General features: G+C 43.4%; 1 protein-coding gene across 1 annotated transcript in view; it reads left to right on the top strand.

Moving 5' to 3' along the window:
- The first annotated feature begins 971 nt into the window (after positions 1 to 971).
- GAD2 (glutamate decarboxylase 2) overlaps positions 972 to 26,948 on the top strand; it is a 38,181-nt gene continuing 12,204 nt past the window's right edge. The window contains exons 1-7 of the mRNA XM_019470994.1: positions 972 to 1,229; positions 5,937 to 6,027; positions 6,855 to 6,967; positions 10,913 to 11,028; positions 20,952 to 21,031; positions 24,425 to 24,479; positions 25,904 to 26,020. Coding sequence (XP_019326539.1) covers positions 1,031 to 1,229; positions 5,937 to 6,027; positions 6,855 to 6,967; positions 10,913 to 11,028; positions 20,952 to 21,031; positions 24,425 to 24,479; positions 25,904 to 26,020 — 771 coding nt within the window. The 5' untranslated portion in view covers positions 972 to 1,030. The remainder of the gene's footprint in view (positions 1,230 to 5,936; positions 6,028 to 6,854; positions 6,968 to 10,912; positions 11,029 to 20,951; positions 21,032 to 24,424; positions 24,480 to 25,903; positions 26,021 to 26,948) is intronic.

The raw sequence follows: 26,948 nt of genomic DNA, 5'->3' as shown, positions 1-26,948 counted from the left end.
CCGCTCCTGCGCCTCCCCGGCACCCGCGGGCGCTGGGCATTTCTCAAACCCGCCAAAAAAACCCCAAAGCCCAAACAAAAAAAGATCCCGAAAAAAAAAAGCAATAAAATCCCGGCGTGCTGGAGCCCGCAGGTTGCTCTTCCTAAGGAATACTGACAGCAGCGACCTTCTCGTTGAAGTCCCTGCGATGTAATTATGGTTTGCGGGGAGGAGGGAGAAAGAGCGCTCTCTTACTGATTTATTTTAATTGGAGGTATTTTTGCACTTCATCTTTTCCGACCTTGGAGGTAGCGTCTCCGCTAGTAAATAGATCCCAGCTCCCCGCAGAAATGCACTGGCCAGAAACGCTCCCGTTTGCACGGCAGACGGGGGCGAGCTCTGCCTTCCTGGCCCCGCCGTGGGAGAGCTGCTGCAGGCGCCGTGCGCTTGAGCTGCTGCTTGTCTGACTGCTCCCGGGTTACCCCAAATTAGGGGGTTCCACTACAGCTCGGCTACGCCTGACCCATCGCACTTCGGTTTAAACAAAAGATGTCAGTGTGCGCACTGAGAGACCGTGCAGCATCGCCTCAGAAAAAGGCATTAAATTATCAACAAGTTACTTGCATTGGAGAGTCATAAGGAAGGTATTTTATTGCAAGGCAAACGACAGTTTTTAGAGTGCTTCTTGTAGCGTTTGTTTCCCAATCTTTATTTTTCCCAGGATTCGTTTTCCCTTTTTCCTTGTTTCCCTACTCTCTCTCATCGTCTTAAAAATTGGTCTGAAATATACCGTGGGCAAAATTTGCTATTTTAGCTAGGATATTAAAACCTAACTATTATCTCTCAGAACGTTGCTTAAAATTCAGTCTTAACGATTTGCTTATTAAATGAAAACAAAGTCTATTTGTATTGAACACAGTGGAAAGATTTCCTAAACATAAACGGGAGAAGCCTTTGTCCGAAATCCGTGTATACGGTCGTAAAACGAAGTTAACTTTTCATTTCTCCGTTTCCAGATCTTCTGCCGGCATGCAACGGAGAAATAACAACTATGTCTTTCCTACAAGACGTTGTGGACATTTTACTTCAGTATGTGGTGAAAAGTTTTGATAGATCAACAAAAGTTATTGATTTCCATTACCCAAATGAGCTGCTCCAGGAATATAACTGGGAACTGGCAGACCAGCCACAGACCTTGGAAGAAATTCTATTGAACTGCCGAACAACCCTGAAGTATGCGATTAAAACAGGTAATAGCCATGTTAATTTTCTATCCTATATGGTCTCAGCCACTGATTAAAGGTGTCATTTCATTTTAGCTTGAAACGTTAAAGATTGAAGCAGCCACTGTGTTTTGTCAGTTCCAGGCAATTTCTAGCAGAGACAGAATCGTTTTCCTAAATGATAAAATACTCCAGCAACCCTGTCTCTGTAGCTCTCGGTGCAGCATCGCACACCCTTTCCGATTTAAAATTAATGCTTCTGTGCGTCGGAGTTGCCGAGTGTGCCACTGAGCAGCCTTTTCACCACCTTGGCGACTTTCCTCCTTTCCTTTTCATCCATTTTACATGTGATGGGCCGGGGATTGCCCCGCAGACCGGCGGGCGTCGGGCGACCAGCCCATTTAACAGCCAAAACCGCAATAAACATCCTGTAAATGGGAGCTCTGAGCGGCCATTTGCTGTGTCTCTCCCCTTACCTGCAGGACATAAAAATAGGAAAATTTGATTGAACTGCCCACAGGAGTATTGGGGTTTTTTTCCAACTTTAGGCTCAAGCAATAGAAACAAAGCCCGTATTGTTTCACTAGCCTTTTGTTGTTGTTGTTTTTCACTGGGGAGGACAGGGGTGGGTTGACTCCTGCATGTATGGGACCTCCCCCCCATGTGGGCTTCGTGGCGGGGCGGCAGCGTGGGGCTCACCCGGGCGTGGGGAAGCCCCCGGCTCCGCACCCGGGGACACATTAAATCAACTGCGGCAGAGCGGACAAAAAGCGTAGCTACAATTACGGCTGCGATTGAGAAATAATGTGGAGTGCAGGGAGCTCTTAGTAGAAATTTGAATTACTGAGAAATTGCTTAAAAATAAATGTGTAGCAATTACTGAAAGAGGCAAAAAGGTGATTTGTGGATAGAGGTTGAGGGGAAAACAAAAATCAGGTTTTGTCACCTTTTGGGAACAGAACAGAATGATCCCAGTAAATATTGGGGGGGATCTGTGTAATCCTCCTCATTTAGAGGTGGAAATGTCCAGCTGAATGTTTTTGATGCAGGAATTGGGTGCTGTCAAAACGTCTGTAAAATATTGGAATAAAGAGTTAGATAAATGATGTCCACAGGAACAAAGTCGATCAGTCCAGTGATCCATGTGATGTGTCTGGGTAGGAAACATTTTCACAGAATGCTGTGACACACAGGATCTGTGAATCTGGGAAATCAAAGAATAGGATTTCTTAAGCAATTTTCGTTAATCTTTTTTTGTCATAGCCTGTTTCACATAATGGACCTATTTCATTTTCTGCATCCAAAAAAGACCCTTTAAAACAATGTTACCATTTCTCTTCCTCCCTATGAATATGCAAGGCTTTCCCTTCTTGGCATTTTTTTATTTGTTTTAATGAAAATAATGCTTTCAAGGTCCGAGGACTGGTGCTGGGGGGGTTGTGCAAGATGTGGTGGCGCGGTGGGGTTTGCCTGCGGGGTTGGGGGGCACGGATCCACCTCGATTGGCTGGGGCCGCTCCTCCGCACCCTGGGGCAGCTGCCCCAGCCTGGGGGGGGCCACGAAACGCGCGGGATTTACACCCAGAGCCCTTCGGCATTTGCCACCCCCATCACACAAGCTTCAGAGTGAAACGCTTGAATTACCCTCAGAGGAAGGACAGTGCGGTGAGGTTTCTGGCGGCAGGGGTCTGCATCCATTCCCGCTGCAGGAGCCCTTCGGACACAGCCCCTCCTGGGCTGAGGAGCGCCTGGGCTGCGTGTGGCTGCAGGGACCTGGGCGGCAGATTGGAAAATAAATTGTATTGCTTAGATTAGCCTCACAGCTGGATCCCCAAGTCCCAGCACTGATCCCCGGTTGGGATTCAAGGAGCCAGATGGCTGATTTTTCGGCCGAGGGGCGGGTGTAGGATGCTCCCAGGTGTTGCCTGCGTGCTGCGGCTCGCTGGGTTGCACGGGGGAGCCACACACAGCTTTCTGCCCCCTTACCAGCTCCAGGCATCCACCTCTGGCGAGAATTTCATCTGAGAGAATATAGAAAGCAGCGTCTGAAAATGCAGGGAAAGATAGATGTGAAATTCAGTTCCTGTGCAATGCTCACAGGGGAAATTGAAATGCGAGCATTTAAAAATGGCTTGGAAACCCCAGGAAGGGTGTGAGGAGCTGGCGCTGGTCCAGCCTTGCTCCTGGCAGGCCCTGATGCCGGTAGTAGGCCGTGCACGCGGTGGGGCTGTGAGCAAGGGCAAACCCAGTGCCACCAGCCGTGCCTTCATTCATGCTGTCCAGCTTTGCCCGGCCCTTGTCGCTTCCCTGTTGAGGCTGCGGAGGCTGCATGTTAATGCTAGGGGATGCCCATGCCTAAAACCAAGCGCAAGCAGGAGCATGTTTGAGAAGGTGTGGGATGAAGGCACATCTTCAGCAGGGAAAGCCCATCCCTGGCTGTCCTAGTGCCTCAGCCCTGGCTCTTGCCCATCATCTCCCGATTTACTCTGGGATATGCATAAATGTGTTGTATATTGCTAAACCAACCAGTAAGCCATAATCTCCTATTTTCACATCTCCCCCCACTCCCTGCACCCTGTCAGTCTTTTTTTCCAGTCACCTCTTTGTTCAGTGACAACCATAACAAAGGATGTGCGTTTCAGGCAGATGGCACCCGGGTAGTGATTTTTGAGCATCTCTTGCAAACTCGTCTTACCTGGCTGGTGGAGCCTGTATTTTAAGCAAAGCCACAATTTTCTGTGGCCAGCTAGCTGAGGGAAGAGAGCTCACCCACGTATTAGGGTGTCACATGGATGGACAAACACTTGCAGCTGAGGTTGGGGTCAGATTGGGGCATTACGTTCTCTGCCACTGCGTGTTAAAGCCACATTGCAGAAGGGAAGGGCACTGAGTGGAGGGGGCCATGTTACAGGTGTAGGTGCTGGGGGCTCTGCCAGCAGCTCCTGCTCTCCCTGTACTAACGTCTCTGTAGGAGCACAAGACTGCTCCCCCATCTCACTCCAGGGTACGGCTGCCCTGACCCCTGCATGCAGCCGGCCCCGTTCCTACAGCAGTTCCCAAAGCAGGAGGTGTGCTGTGAGGTTTCCTTGAAGAAACAAGCAGTGACAACAGGGCTGTCGCCTGGGGCTGGGTACGGGGCTGACAGAGAGCTGCCGAGACACTGCAGCTGCAAATATGAATTCTGCTATTCCCCAGCTTTTCCGTGTGGATTTATTTGCAAAGCAAGAGTGGCTTTGGCAGTGGTGGCAGGGTGCGCGTGTGCCCCAGGCCCACCTACCCCATTTGAGAGCATGTGGGGTGGCGGCCGGATCCTGTTCATCCTGCTAGATCTCGGCAGTGTGTGCCTGAGGGGCTTTGGCTGCCTGTCCTGGGCAGCGTGGACCAGGGGAAGGTGGCAGTTCCTATCTGCGGTGGGGAGGGCTCGGTACAAAACGCACTCAGGCTGGATGGCAGCTGGATGGCAGCTGGATGGCTGGATGGGGCTCGTCTCAGGTTAAGGGTGCAGGGAGCTGGATTTTGCGTGTGTGCCCCCCCCCCAGCCCCGTATCCCCTGCTCTGGTCTGCCCGCACAGCCCAATTACTCTGCCTTTGTGTGTGCAAGGTGGGGGCCGGGGAGCAATTCCCCGTGCTGTTCTGCCAGCCATGTGTCTGTGCCTGATAAGAGGCCACCAGAGAGCAAAGATAAGTTTTCTTTTGGTGCTGGGTCTGCATTTCCTCAATCATTTCGCTCTATGTTTTGTTTTCTGTGATGGCAATAACAGTATGTCGTCTGTGGGTCAGGACAGGTGTTTTCCAAGCAGAAGCTACTGTCCTTTGAAGATGACATTTAAGTAATTGTGAACCATCCATAATTTGTACCAGTAATTATGCCACTTAACAGGGGCTTGCGGGGAGCAACTAGTAAAAACTGAGTTTTAATGGTTCCTGGGTTTAATGGCTGAAGGCATGTTTTTAAGAAAAATCTCTGACAGGATTTTAGAAAAAAATCAGGAGCCAATTAGATTTACCAGGTAAATGGACTGTCAGCTCATTGAGTATATTCTTGTGCATCATTCTGCTGGGGCAGCAATGCTGGTTTTCCTGGGGTTTGTTTAAAATCGCCATTGCGAGCAGCCAGGCCATTTGTAATTGCACTCTGACAGGGAAGAAATGACAAGGACCGCCACCTTCCCTGCCATCTTCATGCAATCATCAGCCTTTGAGTCATGTGCAAAGCAGTCACCAAAATGTTCCATTTTCTCATTTCGCCCTGTCTATTATAATCATTAGCCATTCATTACTGATGTTATATGTACTGGCAAGCTCTTCAGATGGTGTCTCGTGCGTGCCTTTCAAACCTAGCCAGGCAAAAACACATCCAGTGACAACATGTGACACAGTAACGGGAGCACACAGCTATTTTTGTGAGGCAGTGATGTGCTAATTTTCAAGGCATATTGAGAGGATAATAGGGAATGCTGGAATTAATTATTCTGCGTTCAGTGTAATTAGTCTGATTTTACTGAGTTTGGAATGAGAAAGAAGATAAATCCTGCCTTTTCCAAGAAATGTATTTATTGCTGTTTGCTTTGTTTCGTACCTTGAAAGCACTTCCTTCTCTATAGAAATCCGGAGGTAAATATACCGTTCAGCACTGAATAGTTTCATTCAGAGTCATCAGCCTTTTGATAACTGTCCTGGTTTTGGACATCTTATGCAGGGTATAAGATACATAAGGTTTTTCCATCTTACGCAGGGCACCCTAGATATTTTAATCAACTTTCAACTGGATTGGACATGGTTGGATTGGCAGCAGACTGGCTGACATCAGCAGCAAATACTAATATGTAAGTAGCAGATTTTTTTTCCATAATAATATTTACAGTTACACTCTAAAATATTAGCTGCTGTAGCTGAATGAAAGAAAGCATACTTTTATGTTAAGGTTGCTGGAAAAACAATTGTCTGCTTTTTAAGTGGTTGCTACAGCTATTTACATGAAGACTTTCAACATTGTCCTGTAGGCTGTCTTCTATAAAATGTCATCGTACTAATATGATGTTGGTTTTGCTACCCCCCAAAAAATACACAGAAGAAAATATTTTAGCATTTTGCGTGCATAAACACGTAAAATGGAAGGTTTGCTAAGTGAACAGTTGGCATTCATGTAGAGGGGTTATGTACAATCCATACTCAGAGCAGTTAGAGCCATTGCTTTCTGTAAGAAAGAGGTGCAGAATTTGAAATGTGGAGTTTTTTTCACTTTGTGACTAGGAAGCATTTTTGTGCACTTGCTTAGCTTCATGCACTGTCTTGTCATCATGAACAGGACTGCTGACGTGTATGCTTCTAGACAGGCACACGGGTTTTTGCAAGGCGAAGGTCTGGCTCTGCCCAGCAGCTCTTGGATACAGGGCAAAGCCTTGAGCCTGGAAAAGGTGGGCAAGATTTGTTTCACTGAAATGGGTGGAAACGGAGTCTCAAGCGCTCTCAGCATTTCTCTTTCTAGACATTTGACGTCAAATCAGAAGGAAGATTATCAAAAGTATTGTAAAACAGAACTCTGTCCAGTGCAAGATAGAGTATATTGTGGCTATAATGTAATGTAATACTGGAAAAAGATGTGTTAGTGTTGTAGATGAAAGCATTAAATATGGACATTACTACATTTCAGGTTCACCTATGAAATTGCTCCAGTGTTTGTACTTTTGGAATATGTCACACTAAGGAAAATGAGAGAGATGGTTGGCTGGCCAGGGGGCTGTGGCGATGGGATATTTTCACCTGGTACATGATATTTCAAGCTTTCTTTATTTTTCAGACTATGCTGTATGACATCCCTGTAGTTAAAGAGTAAACGTAATTAAAATATGCATGTTCGAGAGGACACTTGCTAGTAACCACCAGTGGCCTCTTTGAGATAAAGTATTGCATGTTTATGAATTTTAGGGATGTGATTATGAGGGTCTGTTTGAGCAAATTGCACTGCATTGTGAGCAGCTGTAATGGCACATGGGAAACATAATCAGAAGAGACATTTGCCTTGCAGTTTCGCTTTGCCCCCACTTTTTATGGATTACATGAAATAGAAAGACTATTCTATTAATAATGGAGGGAAGAAACACAACAATGCTCTCCATCACCGCAGGGGAAATTGGAGCAAAGAGGGAAAGACGTAGCATCCCTTTAAGTAATTTCAGTGGAGTTGGTAAGATCCTGCCAACATTACAGTCTGCAGTTAGCTTTCCATGTGTGAGCTGGCCTGTTGAGCTCAGTGGGGGTACTTAGGTGGCTAGTTAATCTGAGTGCTTAAAGGCTCAGAAACCTGGTTCCGTCAGGGCAAGTCAATAAGGCAAAAAATGAGTGTGATTAACTGTAGAGAAATCATTGACTCTGTCAAACACGACATTGTTAAGACTTTTTTTTTTTTAATCATTCCACTTAGTCTTTTGATTTATACTCTTTGTCACCTCCTACCTTACTCTGGAATTTCATTGCTAAAAATTTTGGCCTATCTTTCCCACCAAATTGCAAAAAATTGAAGAATTTACATTGGGCATGGTATCTTGGCTTGTCAAAAGAGAACAGACTGATAGCTGGTGAGGAAGGAGCCCTTCTGGAAAGAAAGTTCAGTGACCTAATGGAGAGGGAAAGAGTGTTTGGACTATTGAGCAAAGGAAAGGCCTCAGTGATAACAGCCTAGGATGTGCAGCTGTCTGAGGGCATGAATGGTAAAGTTCATGTTGTGCAGAAGATCAGGCAAGGCTCGTCTTCAACTTCTCACATCTGAATGCACACATGGGAAGTGTGTGAGTTTTGTCCTGGGCCTTTCCACAGAGGTGGAGAAAAAGATGAGAAGAATTTACATTACTTCTTGTTGAGTCCTTATTTAAAAAGCACTGAGAGTAAAAGTTCTGACAGCTTTTACTGTAGTGCTTAGAGGTCCTGACAAAACCCGTGGCCTCCATCACACAGAGCAGCATCTAAACGTGTATCACGAGCCTAGGACCTAAGCCAAAGTTTTTGGAAACTGGACAGTGGTTGGTTACTGTCCAGTCCCTGGCCTGACTCAGTACAGCTGGTCTTCAGTTCCTCACCTTGCAGGCTTGAGCTGCAATAGCCCTGCCGGGCTGGTCGGGGACAGAAGAGCAATAGCAATGCTGCTTAGCGGACGTGGTGGGCAGAGGCTGGGCACGGGTAGCAGGCGGAGGTGAAAGGCTCAGTGCATGCGCCAGATCTGCCCAAGTCTGGCAAACTGTGCTTGAGATAGTGTGAGTCAGGAAAGATGAATGCCTCAGAAGGAACTGCCGTCCGTCCTGCGTCAGCGAGAGGTCCCTGCCTGACCTGGGGAGTCAGGGTGTTGCTAGCATGTCAGATGCTGGAGCTCACTTCAGCTAGCTGAAACCTGCATGGGGACGAGCTCTCTGGCAGGCGCATACCTGTGCTGGCCGTTTGCAGTGCTGCCCCCTCTCATCCTTTCTTTCTCTGCAAATTTCTGGTTTGTGCAAAGTGCACCTTTCTAATTCACTCTCTTAAGGCAGCAATACCCAGTGTGGAGGTTCTGCTTTTTTAGGCAATAATCAAAATCATCTCTGTGCTGTCTTCTCATTTCAAACTGTCACGGCTTCAGCTGAAGACATTACTGTTGCAAAGAAAAGGTTCTCACTCTCTGCATTCTCTGGAATGAAATATACAGTATCAATACATGCAAAGCATAAAGGCCTGATTAGGTTTTCCAAATTCTGTAGGTGTGTTTTGTTGCCTGCAATTAACTGTGGGTGTAAACACAGCTGCAAAATTAAAGGCAGAATGCGGGGTTATTAATAAGCTTAAGGTTAAATGACTAGGTAATAAATACTAATAGGAGAGCCTGGTATTGAAGAAACTTAACATTTCAGTCTTGATTCTTTTGACACTGAGCCAATGACTTCAGACAATATAGGCCAAATTTCTTCAACTTGGACACCTTAGTTCAGTCACCTAAATCATCAACAGCAGCCGTTACATGACATCTGCATTTTTTAGGGACAGGTACCTGAGCATTTCCTCTTAATCTCTCCATTTCTTGTTTTGTCGTTTGTGAAAAGAGGTGTAGAAATATGTTCATACCTCTCAAGATAGTTGAAGGGGGAAGAAAAAGCCCGATCTGTACTGACCCCCATGCCAGCAATGCCATCCCTCTGTGGCATTTTCCCTTGGATTCACAGGAGGACCAGTGATGTCCAGGAAAGCCCAGAGCAGAGGCAGCCTCACTGCAAGAGCAAAGCTAGGACATTGATTAGAAATGAAGGGCATGGTTTCTGTGGGCTGTGGAACAGTATATATATCTCCAGTGGGATAAATACAAATCTTACAAAAGTCAAAACGATACTAAATTCGCCAGCACATATACCCTGCTGGTGTAACGTCGCTGCTTTCAGCAGAGCTACCTTGATCTGTTTAAAGGGTGGATTTTATCTTACCTCACTTTGGCTGTCCAAGCATTGGGTGTCTACCCTGAGCTAGTTACAGCAGCTCCCATATATTCAAGGGAGAGGGGTGGATGTGTTTGCAGGGAAAGTCATCCCACCTACCACAAGCAGCTACCTTAGGATGAACTGAACCATCTTCTGGAAGTGCCTGTCTTGTGCTCTTCACTCCATTTTTAGATGGATGAAAGTTGGGTTAGTTGAACTCTACCTCAGCTGCACTCTGACCTGTTCATTTAAAAGCCTAAAAGCATGACCAGTATACACCTTTGCTTTATATAAATATATGTGCATAAACATAAATATATAATCAGTCTGTATATATATATATAGTATATATATACAGGATAAAACTGGTGGATTTTATGTATACGTGTCTCTGTGTGTGTGTGTTTATGTGCGTACATATGTAAAAGTACTGAGACTCTGCCTCAGGTTCTGCATTATATTCCCATAGTGCTCATGCAGCATTAATGTATAACCAAACATTGTTCCACTGTAGACACAGAGGCTCAGTTTGTAAAAATATCAGAAAGGAAAAACAAAGTGCTCATTTTTAATTTATGCATTGATAATTGAAATATGGGAACAGAATACTGGAGCTGTCACCCGATACTCATCTTGAAATGGGTAAAATACCCATCTTGAAATGGGTATTTTAAGTCAATGTATGCCAGTGATTTTAAGGATGGTGTTAGGGACATGTAACCTTTTCCCCTTGCTCCCATCAGAGGACAAATAAAAAGAAAAATGTTTGTTAGAATGACCCTTTTTCCTTTCTCTTCCCTCCCCCCACTCCAGTTATCCGGAAGATAGTGTCTATTGGGACTCACTGTGTGGGTTTCCTCAGAGCCAGGGCATGAAACACCACCCAAATTTGGGAGGGGAGAGCACAGTTTAGGTTGCACTTGGAAGTTGCCTTGTGGTGGCGTCCACTTGGGAGGTGGAACAGAGTAAGGATTATGTGTGGATGGCATATGGAAAGATAAGATTGGGGACTAAAGGAGAAATGGTAGCAAAAATGAGGATGAAAGGAAACCCCCATCATTTTTTGCAGCAGTACTTTTTGTATAAATTGTTATTTGGGTGTAGTAGATCCTGTTATTACACAACCCAGCTGTGAGGGAGCATCAGGAAGAAGAATCTGCCATTGGGCAGAAACATTAACATTAGAGTTAGAAAAACTGTAGCAAGACTTGTCGTTTGTTCTGCAATAATATTACAATGCATAGAAAAAGTAACAGTATATTACTGTGGACTCCAGGTGGTGCCATATCTAACATGTATGCTATGTTGATTGCACGTTTCAAGATGTTCCCAGAAGTTAAAGAAAAAGGAATGGCAACTATTCCCAGACTGGTTGCCTTCACATCAGAACATGTATGTGTTTCTGTTTTTTCCTATCTGTTACATCTGCTTGTATGAATTTATGATGAAGAAAATAGCCGAATGGGAATTTGTACCCAACTGTCTTCATTTCTGTTATTCCTTCACTGGGAATAAAAGAACGGGAAGGGGCTGGCTTTTTCATATATAGAGGGATGAGCTGTGCGGTTATCTGTGGCTGAAACCCAGGGAGAGCAGGTTCTACAAACCGCTGCCATTTTTTTGCTCTCACTTGTGTCTGTATAAATGTCGATGTGAACGGTAAGGACCACATCAAACGATGAGAGCTCATCGTCAGGCTTCAGCACTTTCTGCCAGGAATGTCTTTTGTTTGGGTCACTCTGGGGGAACAGAAAATCACTGTGCGTCAAAATGTTTCTAGCCGAAACCACTCTGCTATTATTTAATGAGAGGGTGATAACATACATGAAGACAGTATTATGGAAATGCTGTGTGTGTGTACAGCAGAGCAGCTGCGGTATACGGTGGGGAACTGGGCTTTACTGTGGGCTTCTGCCTGTGAGCAAAAGCTTCAGCACACCGGGGTTCATCACAGGCACTGACGGGATCTGGCGGTGCAAGCAGCGAGGGGAGGTGGGCACAGGAGAAATCAGAGTGGTCCTCATGGGAGAAACACAGGGTTTTTTGCTCTTTGAACAATCATACAGAAGTCATATTTCTGTCTGTATTGTGGGGGTTGTTTTGGGTTTATGGCCAGTTAAAACCTCCTTGCGGCTTACAGTGGAGAATGCGTGTGCAGGAGGAAGGGGAAAAGGAAAGGTTATACCCAGGAGGGGCTGTGAGCTCTCTTCAGGCTTCATGGTCCCATTCTAAATTTCTCTCCAACTGTGTGGGCCTGGCCAGAAAGGACTCTTTCATGGCTGGGGCTCAGCAAGATGCCATCCATGTTAGGTGACAGCATCCTCCTGGCTACCTTTTTTGACTTATCAGAGAACGTGTTTCCATTCTGTGCGAGTGTGAAGAGCAAAGTGTCCTAAAAACTGATCAGAAATGTCTGGGAGGAAATCACTCTGAGGATGCCTTTCATGGCAGTAGGATGAGATGCGATACACAACTGTGGGCTCCACATTGCAGAATAATTGTCCCCAAAGCAGTCGGAGAGCAGGGTATTCTACAAATGAGTAGCAACTCTCCAAAGTTGGCTGTACAGCTAGAGATGCATTATTCATATGGAAGTTACAGACCTAATAAGTCTTGCAAATAAGGTTCAGCATGATTATTTAAAATAATAAATCCTATTAATCATTAGAAAATTCCATTGTATTCATAGCGATGGAATGTTAAACAAAGAACCAAATTGTGCTATCAGTCGCAAAAATAATGAAATGAGCTTTAATAATTGTGTTTTCATGCCAGGGAAGAAGCAGTTCCCTTAGCAAATTAAACATTCTAAAATCAAATATAATAGCAAATCCATAGAACAGCATCTGAAATCTGTTACATTTTAAAAGAATCTTGAAATTACAGTTTTGTCACTTCCTCAATCAAGGTTTTTATAAAGTATGTTTACATACTTCTTTACATACATGCGCATCTTCTAGGGAAGTTAAGAAACCATGCTAAGTGAAGACAGAGTCCTTTAACTCTTATTTGCCCAAAGGATGTGGGATCAGGGTTTAACCCTCAAAATAGCAGAGACTGTTACAGGAATTGCAGAGGCCCAGAAGTACCATCCCCTTTTTAGGTAGGAAATGTCCTGCAGAACCTGAAAGGACACTAAGATATGAGAATGTCATTTGTCTCATTTATCACGTCACGGTGATCTTCTACTTCCTTTTAGACTCCCCAGCCTGATTGTGGTTTCTCTCTGCCATAGTTGGATGCTCTTGTAAGATGATGGCTGTGGAACAAGCAGTCTGTAAACTGGATACTATAATTTCCTCATGCTCTGCGTGTGTGGCATGACAGTAAACAAAGCTTAAAGCTACTTTATGTGTTTAGAAACATTGACATTTTTGTCTCAAAATTTTCAGACAGAAGTAAAGATTCCAATATCAGCAATTGTCAGACAAGAATATTAGCATCACAGACTGGACTCCATTTTCATTTCTAACAATCTAGAGCTTCCTTTACTATAAACGAATGAAGTTACACCACAATTGCCACCAATATTACTGTAATCAGAATCTGGCCTCAATCTGATGCCGTGATAGGTTCAGCTGCCAGTGGGGGAGAAGGGAAGAAGGGAGTAATTCACAGCTCTAAGTAGTTCCCTTCCTAATTTAGGAGTGCATCATGTTCCTAAATTAGGAGTCTCACTCTCTGCATAATCAGGGAAGAGAGGCACTTCTGGAGGGAAGCTCAGAGCATCCAAATTAGGAATCTAAATATTCCTTAATTCAGATGTTCTGAATCACCTTCAGGAGGGGTTCACCTACTTCTGTGCATTGACCATACACAGAGATCAGCCTCCTGACATACACAACCTACATTAGGTGCCTAAAATAGGTTATGTGACTATTCCAGTGTTCCCAGTAAGCAGATCTTCCCCAAACTGTTCAGTAGGACTGTGACTTATCTCTCACTCTGCTTCTGTTTATTTCTGTTTCACCAGTGAAGTGAAACAGTACACAGAAACAGTGTACAGTGAAGTACACTGTAACTGATTAGGTTGGTCTTGGTGCAGGTATAATTTCACTGAGATGCACTTGCTCAGGACTTAAGTCAATCCTCTGTATTCACCAGTGCATCATCAGTGGTTCTTTCATCTGCACTGGTGCAGGAGCAGAGTAATGTCCTTCAGGGCAGCTGTTCTGGACTGCACGTGACACAAGAGACCTTGACTCGGAAGGATAAAAGTGATGGATACCATTTGTAAAAACCTATTTTAGTCTTATCGTTTCAAACACAATGAAAAATCTAAGATGAAGGCTGCCTCCTGTGTCCCAGTGCATCAGCTTTAGGCTGCTGTGAGTGTTCAGCTGAGCACATCCCTTTTTCAGTGTGGAGAAAGCGGCTGAAAGGGAGAGCTGCCTTCTCAGAACATTTTCATTGATCCATTTGTCTATAAGGCAAGTCCTATTGAATTTTAACCCATTCCATGTTGTCATTTTGACCTGGCCAACCAACACTCCCTTTGATAGCATCCAGCAGGAGCTGGGAATAGCATGGAGCAGGGATCACCCCTAGCAGGCAAAAAGGACAAAGTCATTGTACTCTGAGGAGGAAAGGGGTGCAGAGTGGAAAAGTTTAGCTGTAGAGAACTAGTTGGGTTCAGGTTACAAAACAGTCCTTGGCCTTTTTATTTGATAGTATAAAAATAGCTGAAGAGACTTGCACCTTTTACATGGACTCGATGTTTAATTGGGGGCTATACAGACTCAATCCACAGTTCAGGGAATGAAAAAAAGCTCGGCATAATTGGGAAGACATAGAGATTTTGTCACCTCTGCTGTTCTCCAACCCAGCAAGACTGTGCTCATGTAGGCCACATCAGCTTTCCTGATTTCCCACCCCCTCTAGCAGCCACCACAGGGAGGAACGCCTGTCAGGTGTTCCCCAGGGAAATAGCAATACAACTCCTGTCTTAGTTTTGGAAGAGAAACCACAGGGTAAGAACTGGCAGTTCATCCAGTTAGAGAGCCAGGGGAGCACAGAGAGGGTGTCTCTGCCTCTGGCATCCCCCCATGTGCACTGCTCTCGGGGTGAAACGGCTCCTGCCCAAGGTTTCACTGGAAGTATGGCTCCAGCAGCCACTGACTGTGAAGGGAGGGTCTGTTGGCAGCTTAAGTGTAAGGTGTCAGCATTGTAGACAGCCGGACATACTCAGAGGGAGCTTATTCTCTGGAGCACTGGGAGCATCTGTGAGAGGTGGCTTGTCTGCAGTGGTAGGGGAGCACCCTCGCAGCCATAGTGCGCGCAGCATCCACACATCAATTAGATCAGGGGAGGCGGTTTGCAATAAATCACCGCTTCAGCTTCTTGCACGCTGATTTCCCCTCGTGGACGAGCCCCATTACTTGCAGGGAATACAGCAAACTACACCAGTAGCTGTGGGAGAAGAGTGGCTTTGGCAAAGCTTTTGTCTGAACAGTTTCTGAAATCTAAGATGGAGGTTCTTGGCTCTGAGACAGAAGGACATTAAAAAGTGACTTCTGTCTCAAAGCAGACAGCTCGACAGAACTCCATTTCACACAGCCTACGGAAGATTTTGGTTTGGTTTCGGTGCAGAATGAAAAGTTGATCTCTAGTCCCACCACTTCATGGCACCTAGCATTGCCCTCTAGCCAGGCTACTTAGGAGGCAGTTTCTAGGACTGCCACCTGCAAGAAGCTCTCCGAGGGATAACCACTGTGGTGGGACTTCTAGGGAAAGATTTGAGGAGCCTGGCGATCATGTTTTCCATTTGGTGGCTTAAATTACGAAGCTGTAAGTTACACTTCTAAGCATGCAGAGTAAGTAGGGAGCGTTTTCGTTTCCGCCTAAGGAAACTAAAAATCAAACTCATGGATTCACACATTCTTTCTTTGCATTACCTAGTGCATAATAACTAGAAAAGTATTGCTTGGTGGTATTTGAAGCCAGAGGGAAACAGTGAAAAAGTTGGTCTTACTTGAGGAGCAACTTAATTCAAGTAACTCCATTCAAATCAAAGTAAAACCATTTTCCAGAAAAGCAATGCTCTAAGGCAGCCTGTCCCAAAGGAGACATTCATCATTTGGGTCTAATCCTTCATCTGGTTGATATCTCGTGACTTTTACACTGCCACAGGATCCTCCTGAACTCAATGCAACGTTTCTTATCCACAGATAATGCTCTAAAACTATCCGCATTGGAAAAAAACAAGTTGTGAGTCTTGCTGGATTAGAAAAGCAGTATGAAGTTTTATATCTCAAAAATGCAGGACATGGAAATACTAGTATGTTGTGCAGAAACATTAATATATTCATTTCTCCCCTGACATTAACAAATAACTTTAAAAACTGAATAGCAGTAGCTAAAGGAAACAATAGCAAACATATATATCATTTACAGTGTATTTAAAAATGTGATAGGATACAGTATACTCTTTTCATAGATAATTGAAAGAAAAGCTGTAGCTTACAATGAGACATTAAAGATAGGATTCATGTCACTTACTTAACTTTAATCACCTGAAGTGTAAATCTTTAATCTGAGTTAGACTATGCACTTTTTATAGCCAATAAAAAGAGAGCAAGATCTGCAGAAGACAACTCATCCTAGTCTAAAATGGGTGCCAAAGCCTCAGGGATGAGGTGCCTTCTGGAGGTACCTTTTCTTCCCCACTAATTGAGGGAGCCTGGACAGCAAGCCTAGACCAGACACACATTTTTAGATGATTAAAATTAAGAGAGAAGTAGCCCAGCGTACACATCCAGGGATCCCACAATGTTTAAAGCCCAGGGGCGATGGAGAGGAAAGCATGTGTGCCTCCTTTGCTGGTGTGTGGCTGATGGGGTGAGGCTGGGGGTCCAGGTCTGCAGAGCACCGGGGTGTCAGCAACCAAACCTGCAGACCTTGGAGAAGTTTTGGCTGCTGGATGGCTCGGCTTGCTCAGCATTTGGGAACTCACTGCTGATGAGCTCCCTCCACAAAGCTTGTGCCACTCTGGGTTTATGTGAGCAGGGAGAAACTGCAATCTGAAAAACCAGCAGTGACCTCTGGGGCTCACAGCATTAGGATGGTTCTTCCTGACAGCTTCAGCCATGCCAGATTATGAGCAATTAATTTGTCAAGCTATAAAAATAAGAGCATCTGTATATTGAAGCACTGTTCATTTAAGATAACAATGCCATACTTTTCAGCATCATAACATTTTTAATTATTCTAATTCTTCCTTTTTCCAAAAGGCCTATTCATTATTGCACCTTTAATAAATTTACAATGTGTTCTTACTTTACAAAGCTAACTATGAAAAAATGGCTATCAGGCAAACAAACTTATTCCTAACAGCATTTGACATTTTAGACAAAGGGAAGATTCCCCTGGCTCAAGATCACCATTTTTTTTTCCTGACTAATAATACGCTTTTGTCACTAATATTGACTAATACTCTATGCCTTCTCCTTCACCATTGAATTTTAACCACATTTCTTTTCAGAGATGAATTGAGGTTCCTCTCTATTGGGGATGTAGTTGTAGTCTTCCATGCACCCTTTTGCAGTGTAGCACCGCATGAAGGGAGGGAGGGCGAAAGCCGCAGTGACAGCCCACTCCCACCTGCGTGTCGTCCTGCCTCTGGCGAGCACAGGACAGTGGTGAGACTCCGGTCCTGCCGGCTTCTCATAGCCTGGTTTTTCCTTCAGGACTGGCAGCAGGCAGTCTGCCCCATCCTCCCTTTTTGACCCTGGTTCTCCCACCATAAGACTTCAGATCTGCGTAACTCCTACATGGCTGTGTCGTGAAAGATGGTGTTCAAGCTCACTTCCTTGCTTGGCCAAACTGTAGCCCCCATATTCCCAAAGGGGTCACAATTAATGTCCTTCTTCCCCGTTAGCCCAGCTGAATCTGTCAGTAGTTCTGTCTAACCAGGCTTATTTCTGCAAGCCTTTCCTTCTCTTTGACCTTTATATTTCTCTGTGTTCGCCTTTATATGACACAGGCAACCAAATTTTCAGCACCATCCCAGGAATATTAAAACAAAGTTTAATAGTCATCATCATTAGGGAAGTTTTCTTTGCTCTTAAAACTATATTTTCTCCATTTTCACTTTCATCCTGGCTCTTCTAGAGCCTCTCAGGCAGTTGGAGTAATTCCTCTGATGTTACCCTGAGACAGAAAACATAACAGTAGTCATATATCTGTGACTGTATACTCAGATTGAGCAATTTCATATTCAAAGTTTGTTTAGAAAGTGTAATTGCATTTGCCCTTCTGTGCACAGACTTCTGTATTTCTTCCCAATTTATCCCTAAACGTGTTTTGGTTCCTGACCACTGAGTTCCCTTCAGTCTGTAAAAAGCCTTCAGGCAACTGAGCTATCAGCACTACATTCATTTTTTTCCTCAATGCTGTTTTAGCAGTGCCATGAGACTTCTCAATGAGGCAGCTGAGCTTGGCCATATTCCAGTGGATGCCTTTGGGCACATGGGCTTAATTTTCTTCCTCATAGTAAACCATTCAAATCCGTATTTTCTTTTTTAAGGCATTTTGAATAGTTCTATTTTCTATTAGAAAAACAAATTACAGTAGTAAATCTATTTTAACTAGTATGGAATAAGGAGCAAAATTCATCAATATAATGTCATTTACTGAAAACCCAGTGAAATGTATCTGACTCTTCACTCCTATCTCTCTACCTGTATTTATATATTACACTACCCCATATGTGCACATCGGTTTGTGTCATACATGAAAAAAAACCCAGATTTTCTTTTTTAAAGTATATAAATTCAATTCTAGCTTAACATAGCATATCAATGAACTGACATTATGCTGGCAATATTCTAGCTCTGTTTCAATTTTTGCAAAGTTCAAAGATATCTTCCTAAACTTAGGAATTTTTTGTAAGCCCCCTGATGCCGGTAGCCTCCTCATGGCCTCTCCTCCTCCCTGCTCTCATAAAGTTGCACTGCTGCACCATGGGGCTCAGGGAGACCCGCAAGGCTGGGAAGAGACTTCAGTATCTTCCACTTACAGAAGTTTGTGGATTGGTCCCAGTCCAAGCCTTAATCTACGGTGCATTTGTACTTGGGAAAAGTCCACTGATTTTAGTGAAGCTGATGAAGCTCATGGAAATGTGTTTGTTCAAAAATTTGGTTTCATGAAATAAGTACGTGCCATGAAAAATATCAGTGTGATGCTGAGCAGGCCCATGATGTTCAATGTGTAAATACTTCCTAGCACTTTGTGACTCCAGCTAGAAACACAGCAGGGCAAACTCCGTATCTAATCTGAGCATATCACTAACCTGTGGTTTTAATAGGCTAGACAATAACAGTGTGTTAAAATCAAATATCTTACCAGTTTCCAGAGCACTGGTGCCTGCAGGTGCTGTACACTTCCCGCTCTCACAGACAGCAGATATCACAGGGCTTGGTCCATAGGGAAGGGGTAGAAATCTCCTCACCTGATGTCATTCAGCACCCGCTCCAAAACAGCAACCCTCATGCTGGATGAATCCTTCTCTGGAGGTGCCTGTCTCCCGCCCGAGACTGCAGAGGAACCTACATGATGACTTAAGCCTGATTAGGCTAGCTGCACTGAACCCAGTCTAATTCAGCAAAACACTGAAGCACAAGCACAAATACCTTGTTGCTCATCTAAGCGCATGGGTATGCATTTCATTTGATCATCAGCTTGTGCAGAGGTCAGTCCGACGTGCATATGTTTACATTTCAGAATGTGCTTAATTCAGGGCCTAGGATGGTTTGTTGTACTAGGGCCTTAAAAACTGATTTTAGGTCTAGACAAGGTGGTCAATGGCTGTTCAATACAAATTGTTGGTATACTGCAGCCATGCCCCATGGGGGAAAGCTATACCACCCCCCTGCATTAAAAAAACCTAAGCTAGTATGAAAAACATCATTCACTTGAAGGAAGTATTTTCAAATTGTCCATGGGCATCATGAAAACTTGAGGCATTTCAACCAAAACGGTGTGAGATACAGGCATATGAAAAAAGGAGTTTGGAGTGGAAACCACAGTAGTCAGGACTGTTAACAATAATTACCCCCGAGTGATTTTTAAAACACAGGGGTTTTTTTACTTACTAAATTGAAGGTACATGTTGCAATTCTACTCTTCTTCCACTCTCTCTTTCACAAAGTTGATTTAGAATTGATTTTCATTTCTCAAAGTGTTCATTATGAAGGGAGCCCATAAGTATGCAGTGAAATCCCACTGACTTCACGGCCTTTAAGGGAAGCAGACGTGTAACTGTCGTGTCCATCTCTTCCCCTATAGCTCCCTACTGCTCTCATTACAGTTGAAGCCAAATACTCACTTGACAAAGCAATAGTGAGTACTTCTCTGCTTTGTGGTCTGCTTCTCTGCTCCGGCAGACTGTGTGTCTTCCTTTCTTCTTTAACATCTCAGACACCTAAAAAACCCTGTTAGATTTTTATCTCCTTGATCTTTTTTATAGTGTTACATCCTGAGCTAATGGTACTGTAGTATATGCAAAGAATTTCCATTTTTTTAAAGTCTAATAATCTGTAGTTAAAATTACTTTGGAGAATATTGTTACAGCTGTGTTTGAGTTACTAAAAATCAGATTCTTGGTGGTATAATTTGATATAAAACTATTTCATTATCATAATCACTAGGAATTAAATTAGAATTATAAACCAACACTGGCTCAGGAGTTAAGTCGTATGAGCTAGAGAAAATTAGGCTGACTTGCACTCCAGTATATAACTTCCACTTTTTATTCTGTACGTACAGATTAAGTAATAGTCTTACTAATAGCCCAGTTCTGATTTTAAACTGCAGTAGCTCTATTTATTAATGGGGGTTATTACTAGCTTTCACTGGCATGAAATCACAATTAGGCTTCCTATCTTAATTTCTCTCAGTATATTATTTGGCCAGAAGTTATACAGCAGAAGCACATCACTCTGGATGCTACGAACTAAATGAACTCTCTAGGGAAGAATTTTTTGTTTCAGTGAATCAAGTTCATAGCTGAATCTGTACAAGCAATAGAAGCTGCAGGTATGCATCAAGGACAGAATTTGGGTCCATCATCAGCCACAATTGTGTATTTAATATTCTAGGAGTAAATCCAGATTAGAGTGATTGCTGTTTCTCTAATTGACTGTAGCGACCTGATACGAAGCCTCAAATTACAGTGATTGGTTTCCAAAAAGTCTATGAATAGAATTACTGCCTGTGTGGGACTGCTTGCCAAAGGGCTTGCAAGTGTAGTGTTTTATATTAAATTGGATAAGAAATAATAATAAAAATAATAAGTAATAATAAATGTATTTTTTCAGAGTCACTTTTCTGTGAAGAAAGGAGCTGCAGCCTTGGGTATTGGTACAGATAGTGTGATTCTGATTAGATGTGATGAAAGGTAAGTAAAGATGCCAAATACAGCTCTTTTTATCGGTACATAGAAGATCATCAGGTGCTCAGCTCAGAGAGAGCATACAGGATGCAGTCAACAGTTGGTATAATTCATCATAGTGCTATCATCTTTAGCAGCCTTACAGTGATTTATCCTGCTTGAGGAACTGACTCTGTCAGTAGCTTCTTTGCAAGTCAGTTTTTGGAGCTCATCAAAAATCTTAAAGTTCCCTTCCTCAGGGATTTCTGATATTGCTTTTTCTTTCATCCTGAAATGAAACAAAAAGTCCAACTAACAATCATTCTTTACACGTTCTGCTAAGAAACGAGGAAGAAGCCTGTTTTGGTCAAAATGGAGCATTTAGACACATTTTGATCCATTAAAATGAACTGAAGTGAGCCTTTTAAAGCAGTAAAATATTAAGGCGCATTTGCTAATGTAATTCTATTACTTCATGCTCTCACCATCCTTCTCAGCTGGACCACACATTTCCCCCAGTGCCTTTGACGGGGACACCCCTGCGATGGGATGTGGAGAGAAGGGTCTTGGCAGCATTGTGGGCAGCATAGGCCAAGGAGGGGGATGGTCCATGGAAAGGAGTAGCACAGCAGGCACCTAACCTACAGGTCTCATCAGCAGTACGAAACCGGTAGTAGATAACTTCTTGCTTAACTCACCCAACTAAAAGGTTTTGATTCTCTATGAAAACCCATTTTGAGAAGGCAAAGGAATATTAACAAAATCAACATGTTCTGATGAAGATTTTAAATTTTAGGGAAAACATGCTTTCTATGGGACAAAAATTAATAGAACAGTCCTTATGGTTTCTACTGAGAATCTTTTCAATAGAATATGCTCTTACTATGAGTCCCAAATATCATTGTTATAAGGTATTGAATTATTTATGGCTCTAGCGTAAATGGAAGGTTTTACTGCTATCAAAATACTCTGCTCCCACATTAAAAGAAGAGCATCAACTAAGCAATTTACAGTGCTAATCACAGCATCTGCATATTGACTTACGGGCTTATTATCTCTTTATTAACAAAAGACTGAGCACACCTTGAAGAGGAATTAATGACAACATCAACACAACCAACACACATCAAAATAAACCTCCAATTGTTTCTGTTCACTAAACACAGACGTGGATCAATGAAGTCACGTCTTCCTTTTCTTCTTGTGCAAATTCAGCGTGATGATTTTCTGTGAAGACCACAATGCTTACCCTGCCCACCCTGAAGTAAACAGCAGGATTACTGCGTGTCTCACCAAGTCCCAGCAGACACCACTGGGACAAAGCGGGCTCTTTGCACAGGATGTGGGCTTGTGCAGTGGAGAGGACCCTCTGTGAAGATCTGGGCCTGTGGGAGGGTGAAGGAGCACCATGAGATCTTTTTGATGTTTCCAGCATGACCAAGCACACTTCTTGGTGGCTCTTCTCTTCTCCGTCCTGACCCACACCTGCCAAGTTTGCCTTGTTTTGTTGTATCATGGGACTATGTAAATGTGTGGTGAATTTCAAACCAGGAGAACATGCAGAAAATCATGTTCTTGCTCATACCCCAGACTGAACAACCATATATTTCCATTGCCTCTTTTACTACCATGCAGACATCTTGGTAGCAGTAGCATATTACATGCAGGTTTGGGGTCAAAACACTTTAGTGTGGTGTGGCAGCAGTGAAGACTGTGTGCAGGTGTGGGTAATATGAGAAGACTTAGACACCAACACTTACTCTATGCTTGGTGTCCTTTTGCTGCTGAGTCTCTTCTGCCTCTCCCAAAGCCAACCTACTGCTTGCTCCTTGGTAAAGCTTGGCATACTCAACATGACCAGGGGCTAGATAATCACTTGTCTTGGTAAAAAAATTTTGGCAATGAAGGGTTCTGCCCAGCTCTGTGTCTGTTTGTATGCACAAGCTCAATAAATTAGAAGCCATTAAAGACCAACATCTAAACTATGTTTGGAGGAGGAACTCATTGCCTTCCTTTGGCATGCTTTTTTTTTTCTTTATTCTTCTAATGATCCCAGAAACAGTTTTTGAAGATAAGACAACTACTGCTTTTCTCTGAACATGTCATGTAACTGGGGAGAGCTCACAATGAGTTGAATACTCTTTAGACCTTGAATTTCTATGAGAAAAATCAGGGCTAATTTTTAGACAGATTTTGCAAAAAACTCAGCAGTGCAAACCCATTTCTACTGAAATAGTTACTGACTTATTGTGAGCTGTGTAAGGATGAAAACTTATAAAACCTAGCAGTATCTTACTACAAGAAATTAATTTCTTTTTTTTTTATTTACATCCGTCCAAATGTCATGAAAACGCTTCAGGGGTTTTTTTTAATGTAAAAGTAAAACTAAAACTCGTGGTTTTATTTGTTTCCCTAAAACTGCTATTTTGAGTTTTAGTAAAGGGGGTTTTTTATAGCAACAGGAAACAATGCTTGTGATAGAAAAAAATGTGTCCAACTGTACTAAAAACTGAAAAAGTCCTTCAAAGTACATATACGCATAAAAATCTAAATGGACAACACTTAAATCCAGTGAAGAGTTTATTCCTGTAATGTGGGGAGCTGTCATGTTTGTATTGCTGTTACGCATACTCTCTTCTTAGCTAGTCTTGCTTGTGGCTAAAGCAAAGAAAAACTTAACCTCAATATTCAATATCAGCACTGTTTTACCTTGCACCTAATTCATTTACAGGATTTCATAAATTAGCCTTCAGGCCTTATACTGCTGAGTCTGAATCTTATGTGAATGGTTCATACTAAATGTGTTGCAAATACAGTATACAGTCAACACAAAGGGCCTGACAGTGCGTTTAATGAGTCCAGACTAGTGGCTTCTTCTCATATCCTGCTTCAAGCAAATGCAAACATGTAATGCACCAAACTGTGGAATAGTTGCCCTGAAATGAGTTCATCCCTCAGATAGAAACACGGAAACGACTGCTTACACCAGAGCTGAGTCACGCTGCTCAAGGCCATGCAGCTCAGCTGGCATTTTTTGTGCCTGCTGAAAGGGGAGCGTGGGGTTTGGCACCCAGCAAGCTTCTTGGGACCCTGGGCTAAGCCTCTTCCTGGGAGCCTGGAGCATATTCCCAGGGCTGTAACATCAAACAGGACCAGGAGGCTCCATGGAGCAGCATCAGTCTTTAATAAGGGTGGCCATGAGATAACTTGTCTCAGTTACCATCACCATATTGATGCAAGCTGGTTGACAAAATAATTAGGGTAAAAACTCAGATTAATGGTCAGAGTCTTTCTGTGCTCTTCAGTGCTGCATAAGCCTTAGGCAAAAAGTTCCTTATTTGGGTTTCCTGTTAAGTGAAGAAGTAACAGCAAGAACTGATTTCAAGATCAAATTTCTAATAGAACTCTCTCTTGCTCCAGAGGGAAAATGATCCCATCAGACCTTGAAAGAAGAATTCTTGAAGCCAAACAAAAAGTAAGTTTACTAGCTTTTCTGCTTCCAAAGAAAAAAAACCCAAGAATGATACAGCTAGCTGTTTTGCTTTCCTTGGTAAAACAACATAGGCTTGCCCATTAACTTCTGATTTATTTCTCAGAAATGTAGCCTGGCAATTAGTGAGGCAAGAGTTGCTGACAAAATAGGTTTAGAGCTACTTTATAATTTCCATGAGCTATTTGGCTTTTTTTACATGTTCCTCTGCATAACATCCTCCTTTTTTATATTATCAGCCTATGATGCAGTTCCTCAGCTGAATATTGGCAAAAACAGAGTAATCATTTGGATAATTTGTATGTATTTTAACATGTTGAAAGTATTCCTCATAGTTATCAAAACAATGGAAGATAAACTAAAATCCACACATCTCTCAAAATGCACTACTTTTGTATGTGTTCATTAATAGAAGCTAGAATTAAAACAACAGATTACTAAGTATGCAATGAATTTAGCCCTGTGCCTTCAACAACATTTATGTAAATAATAATTAGAAACACAGCATTCAAAGCTCATTGATAACACAAATCTTCATTAAAAGCTTCCTTTGGCTAGGAAAAGCAATATAGTAGATAAAAATGAAAGGCAACATGGCAACAGAGTACCACCCAAACCTACTGACCACGTACTTCACTTTGCAGAGGGAAGTTTAGACCTTTTCGATAGTTTAAACCCCAGCTCTGCAAAAAATGTAGCCACTCTTTACCTTTGTTGCTCTGAGTACTGCTGATGAAATCAACAGAACTACAAATGAATTTAAAATGAAACACTGGTATAAATTATGGCATGCGGCGGACAGTGAGTGCTGCTCTGTGAGGCACAACATTTAGCAGAGGGAATCCAAGAGATGGTCCCTGGCCTCCGTGGAGATTGCTGTCTCCCTGCTCTGCAGGAGGGATGGGGCTGGAGGTGAGCCCCACACCTCCCCTGTGCATTGCCCCCAGGGGACACCCCCAGACAAGATGCTCCCACTGACAGGACTGGGCCACCACACGTTCAGATGCTCACTGGGATAATTATAATACAGCCCAGGGCACAGTTCACCAGAGATATTTCTTGCACTGTGGTGCCTGGGTGAGGTTTGTTTTATGCAACATCATGCAGAGCAGACCTCTTTGTTTCAGGCAGGTGGCATGGGGCAGAATTGTTCTTCTGAGCCCTTACCTGTCTCATGCATCCTAATAAATGGAGCATGCTGGTTTGGAAGTTTGCTGCCACCTTAAGGTAGAAACTATAATATCACTGGCATCTAAACTAAGAGAAAACCAGTGTAATGTAGCAGGGATGTCCTCTAGGAGACACTTGTGGGCTCACCGTGGAGGCAGCACAAGAGGAGTTGGGGCTGCTGCGGACTGAGGAGGCTGCAGCACCCTGACCTTGCCAAATACCTCTGTGCTTTCTTGCAGGGATTTGTTCCTTTTCTGGTGAGTGCCACAGCTGGGACAACAGTGTACGGGGCGTTTGATCCTCTCATAGCTATTGCAGACATCTGCAAGAAATACAAAATCTGGATGCACGTGGATGTAAGTATCATCTTATGTAGGGGGTTGGATTACAAGGTGTATTAGCATTAATTTATTCATTTTGGACAGCGTCATCTTGTACAAAAACCGTTGTATTTGGTTCCATTAATTAAGTCTAACATCCAGGCACTGACTTACCACTCCTCTGAAAGGCTAAGGTAAGGGGGACATTTTAGGAGCTGTGACTGCACGGTACTTTTAGCAACTGGGACACTTAAGATGACCTAGTTTGAGGGCTTTTGGCCTTCAGTTTTATCTCTAAACTAAGAGAAAACCAGTGTAATGTAGCAGGGATGTCCTCTAGGAGACACTTGTGGGCTCACCGTGGAGGCAGCACAAGAGGAGTTGGGGCTGCTGCGGACTGAGGAGGCTGCAGCACCCTGACCTTGCCAAATACCTCTGTGCTTTCTTGCAGGGATTTGTTCCTTTTCTGGTGAGTGCCACAGCTGGGACAACAGTGTACGGGGCGTTTGATCCTCTCATAGCTATTGCAGACATCTGCAAGAAATACAAAATCTGGATGCACGTGGATGTAAGTATCATCTTATGTAGGGGGTTGGATTACAAGGTGTATTAGCATTAATTTATTCATTTTGGACAGCGTCATCTTGTACAAAAACCGTTGTATTTGTTTCCATTAATTAAGTCTAACATCCAAGCACTGACTTACCACTCCTCTGAAAGGCTAAGGTAAGGGGGACATTTTAGGAGCTGTGACTGCGCGGTACTTTTAGCAACTGGGACACTTAAGATGACCTAGTTTGAGGGCTTTTGGCCTTCAGTTTTATCTCTAAATGCCATTAGTACAAGAAATGTATAAGAACCATACTGAGCACTGGCTCAGCTTCGGCAGCAGCTGCAAAATAAATACATAATGAAAAAGGCTACATTTGTCTGGAATAAAGTACCGCAAATTGCTGAACAGGTT

Source organism: Aptenodytes forsteri, unplaced genomic scaffold, assembly GCF_000699145.1.
Source record: "Aptenodytes forsteri isolate BGI_AS27 unplaced genomic scaffold, ASM69914v1 Scaffold336, whole genome shotgun sequence".
Lineage (NCBI taxonomy): Eukaryota > Metazoa > Chordata > Aves > Sphenisciformes > Spheniscidae > Aptenodytes > Aptenodytes forsteri.
This window is presented reverse-complemented; position numbering and strand designations above follow the sequence as displayed.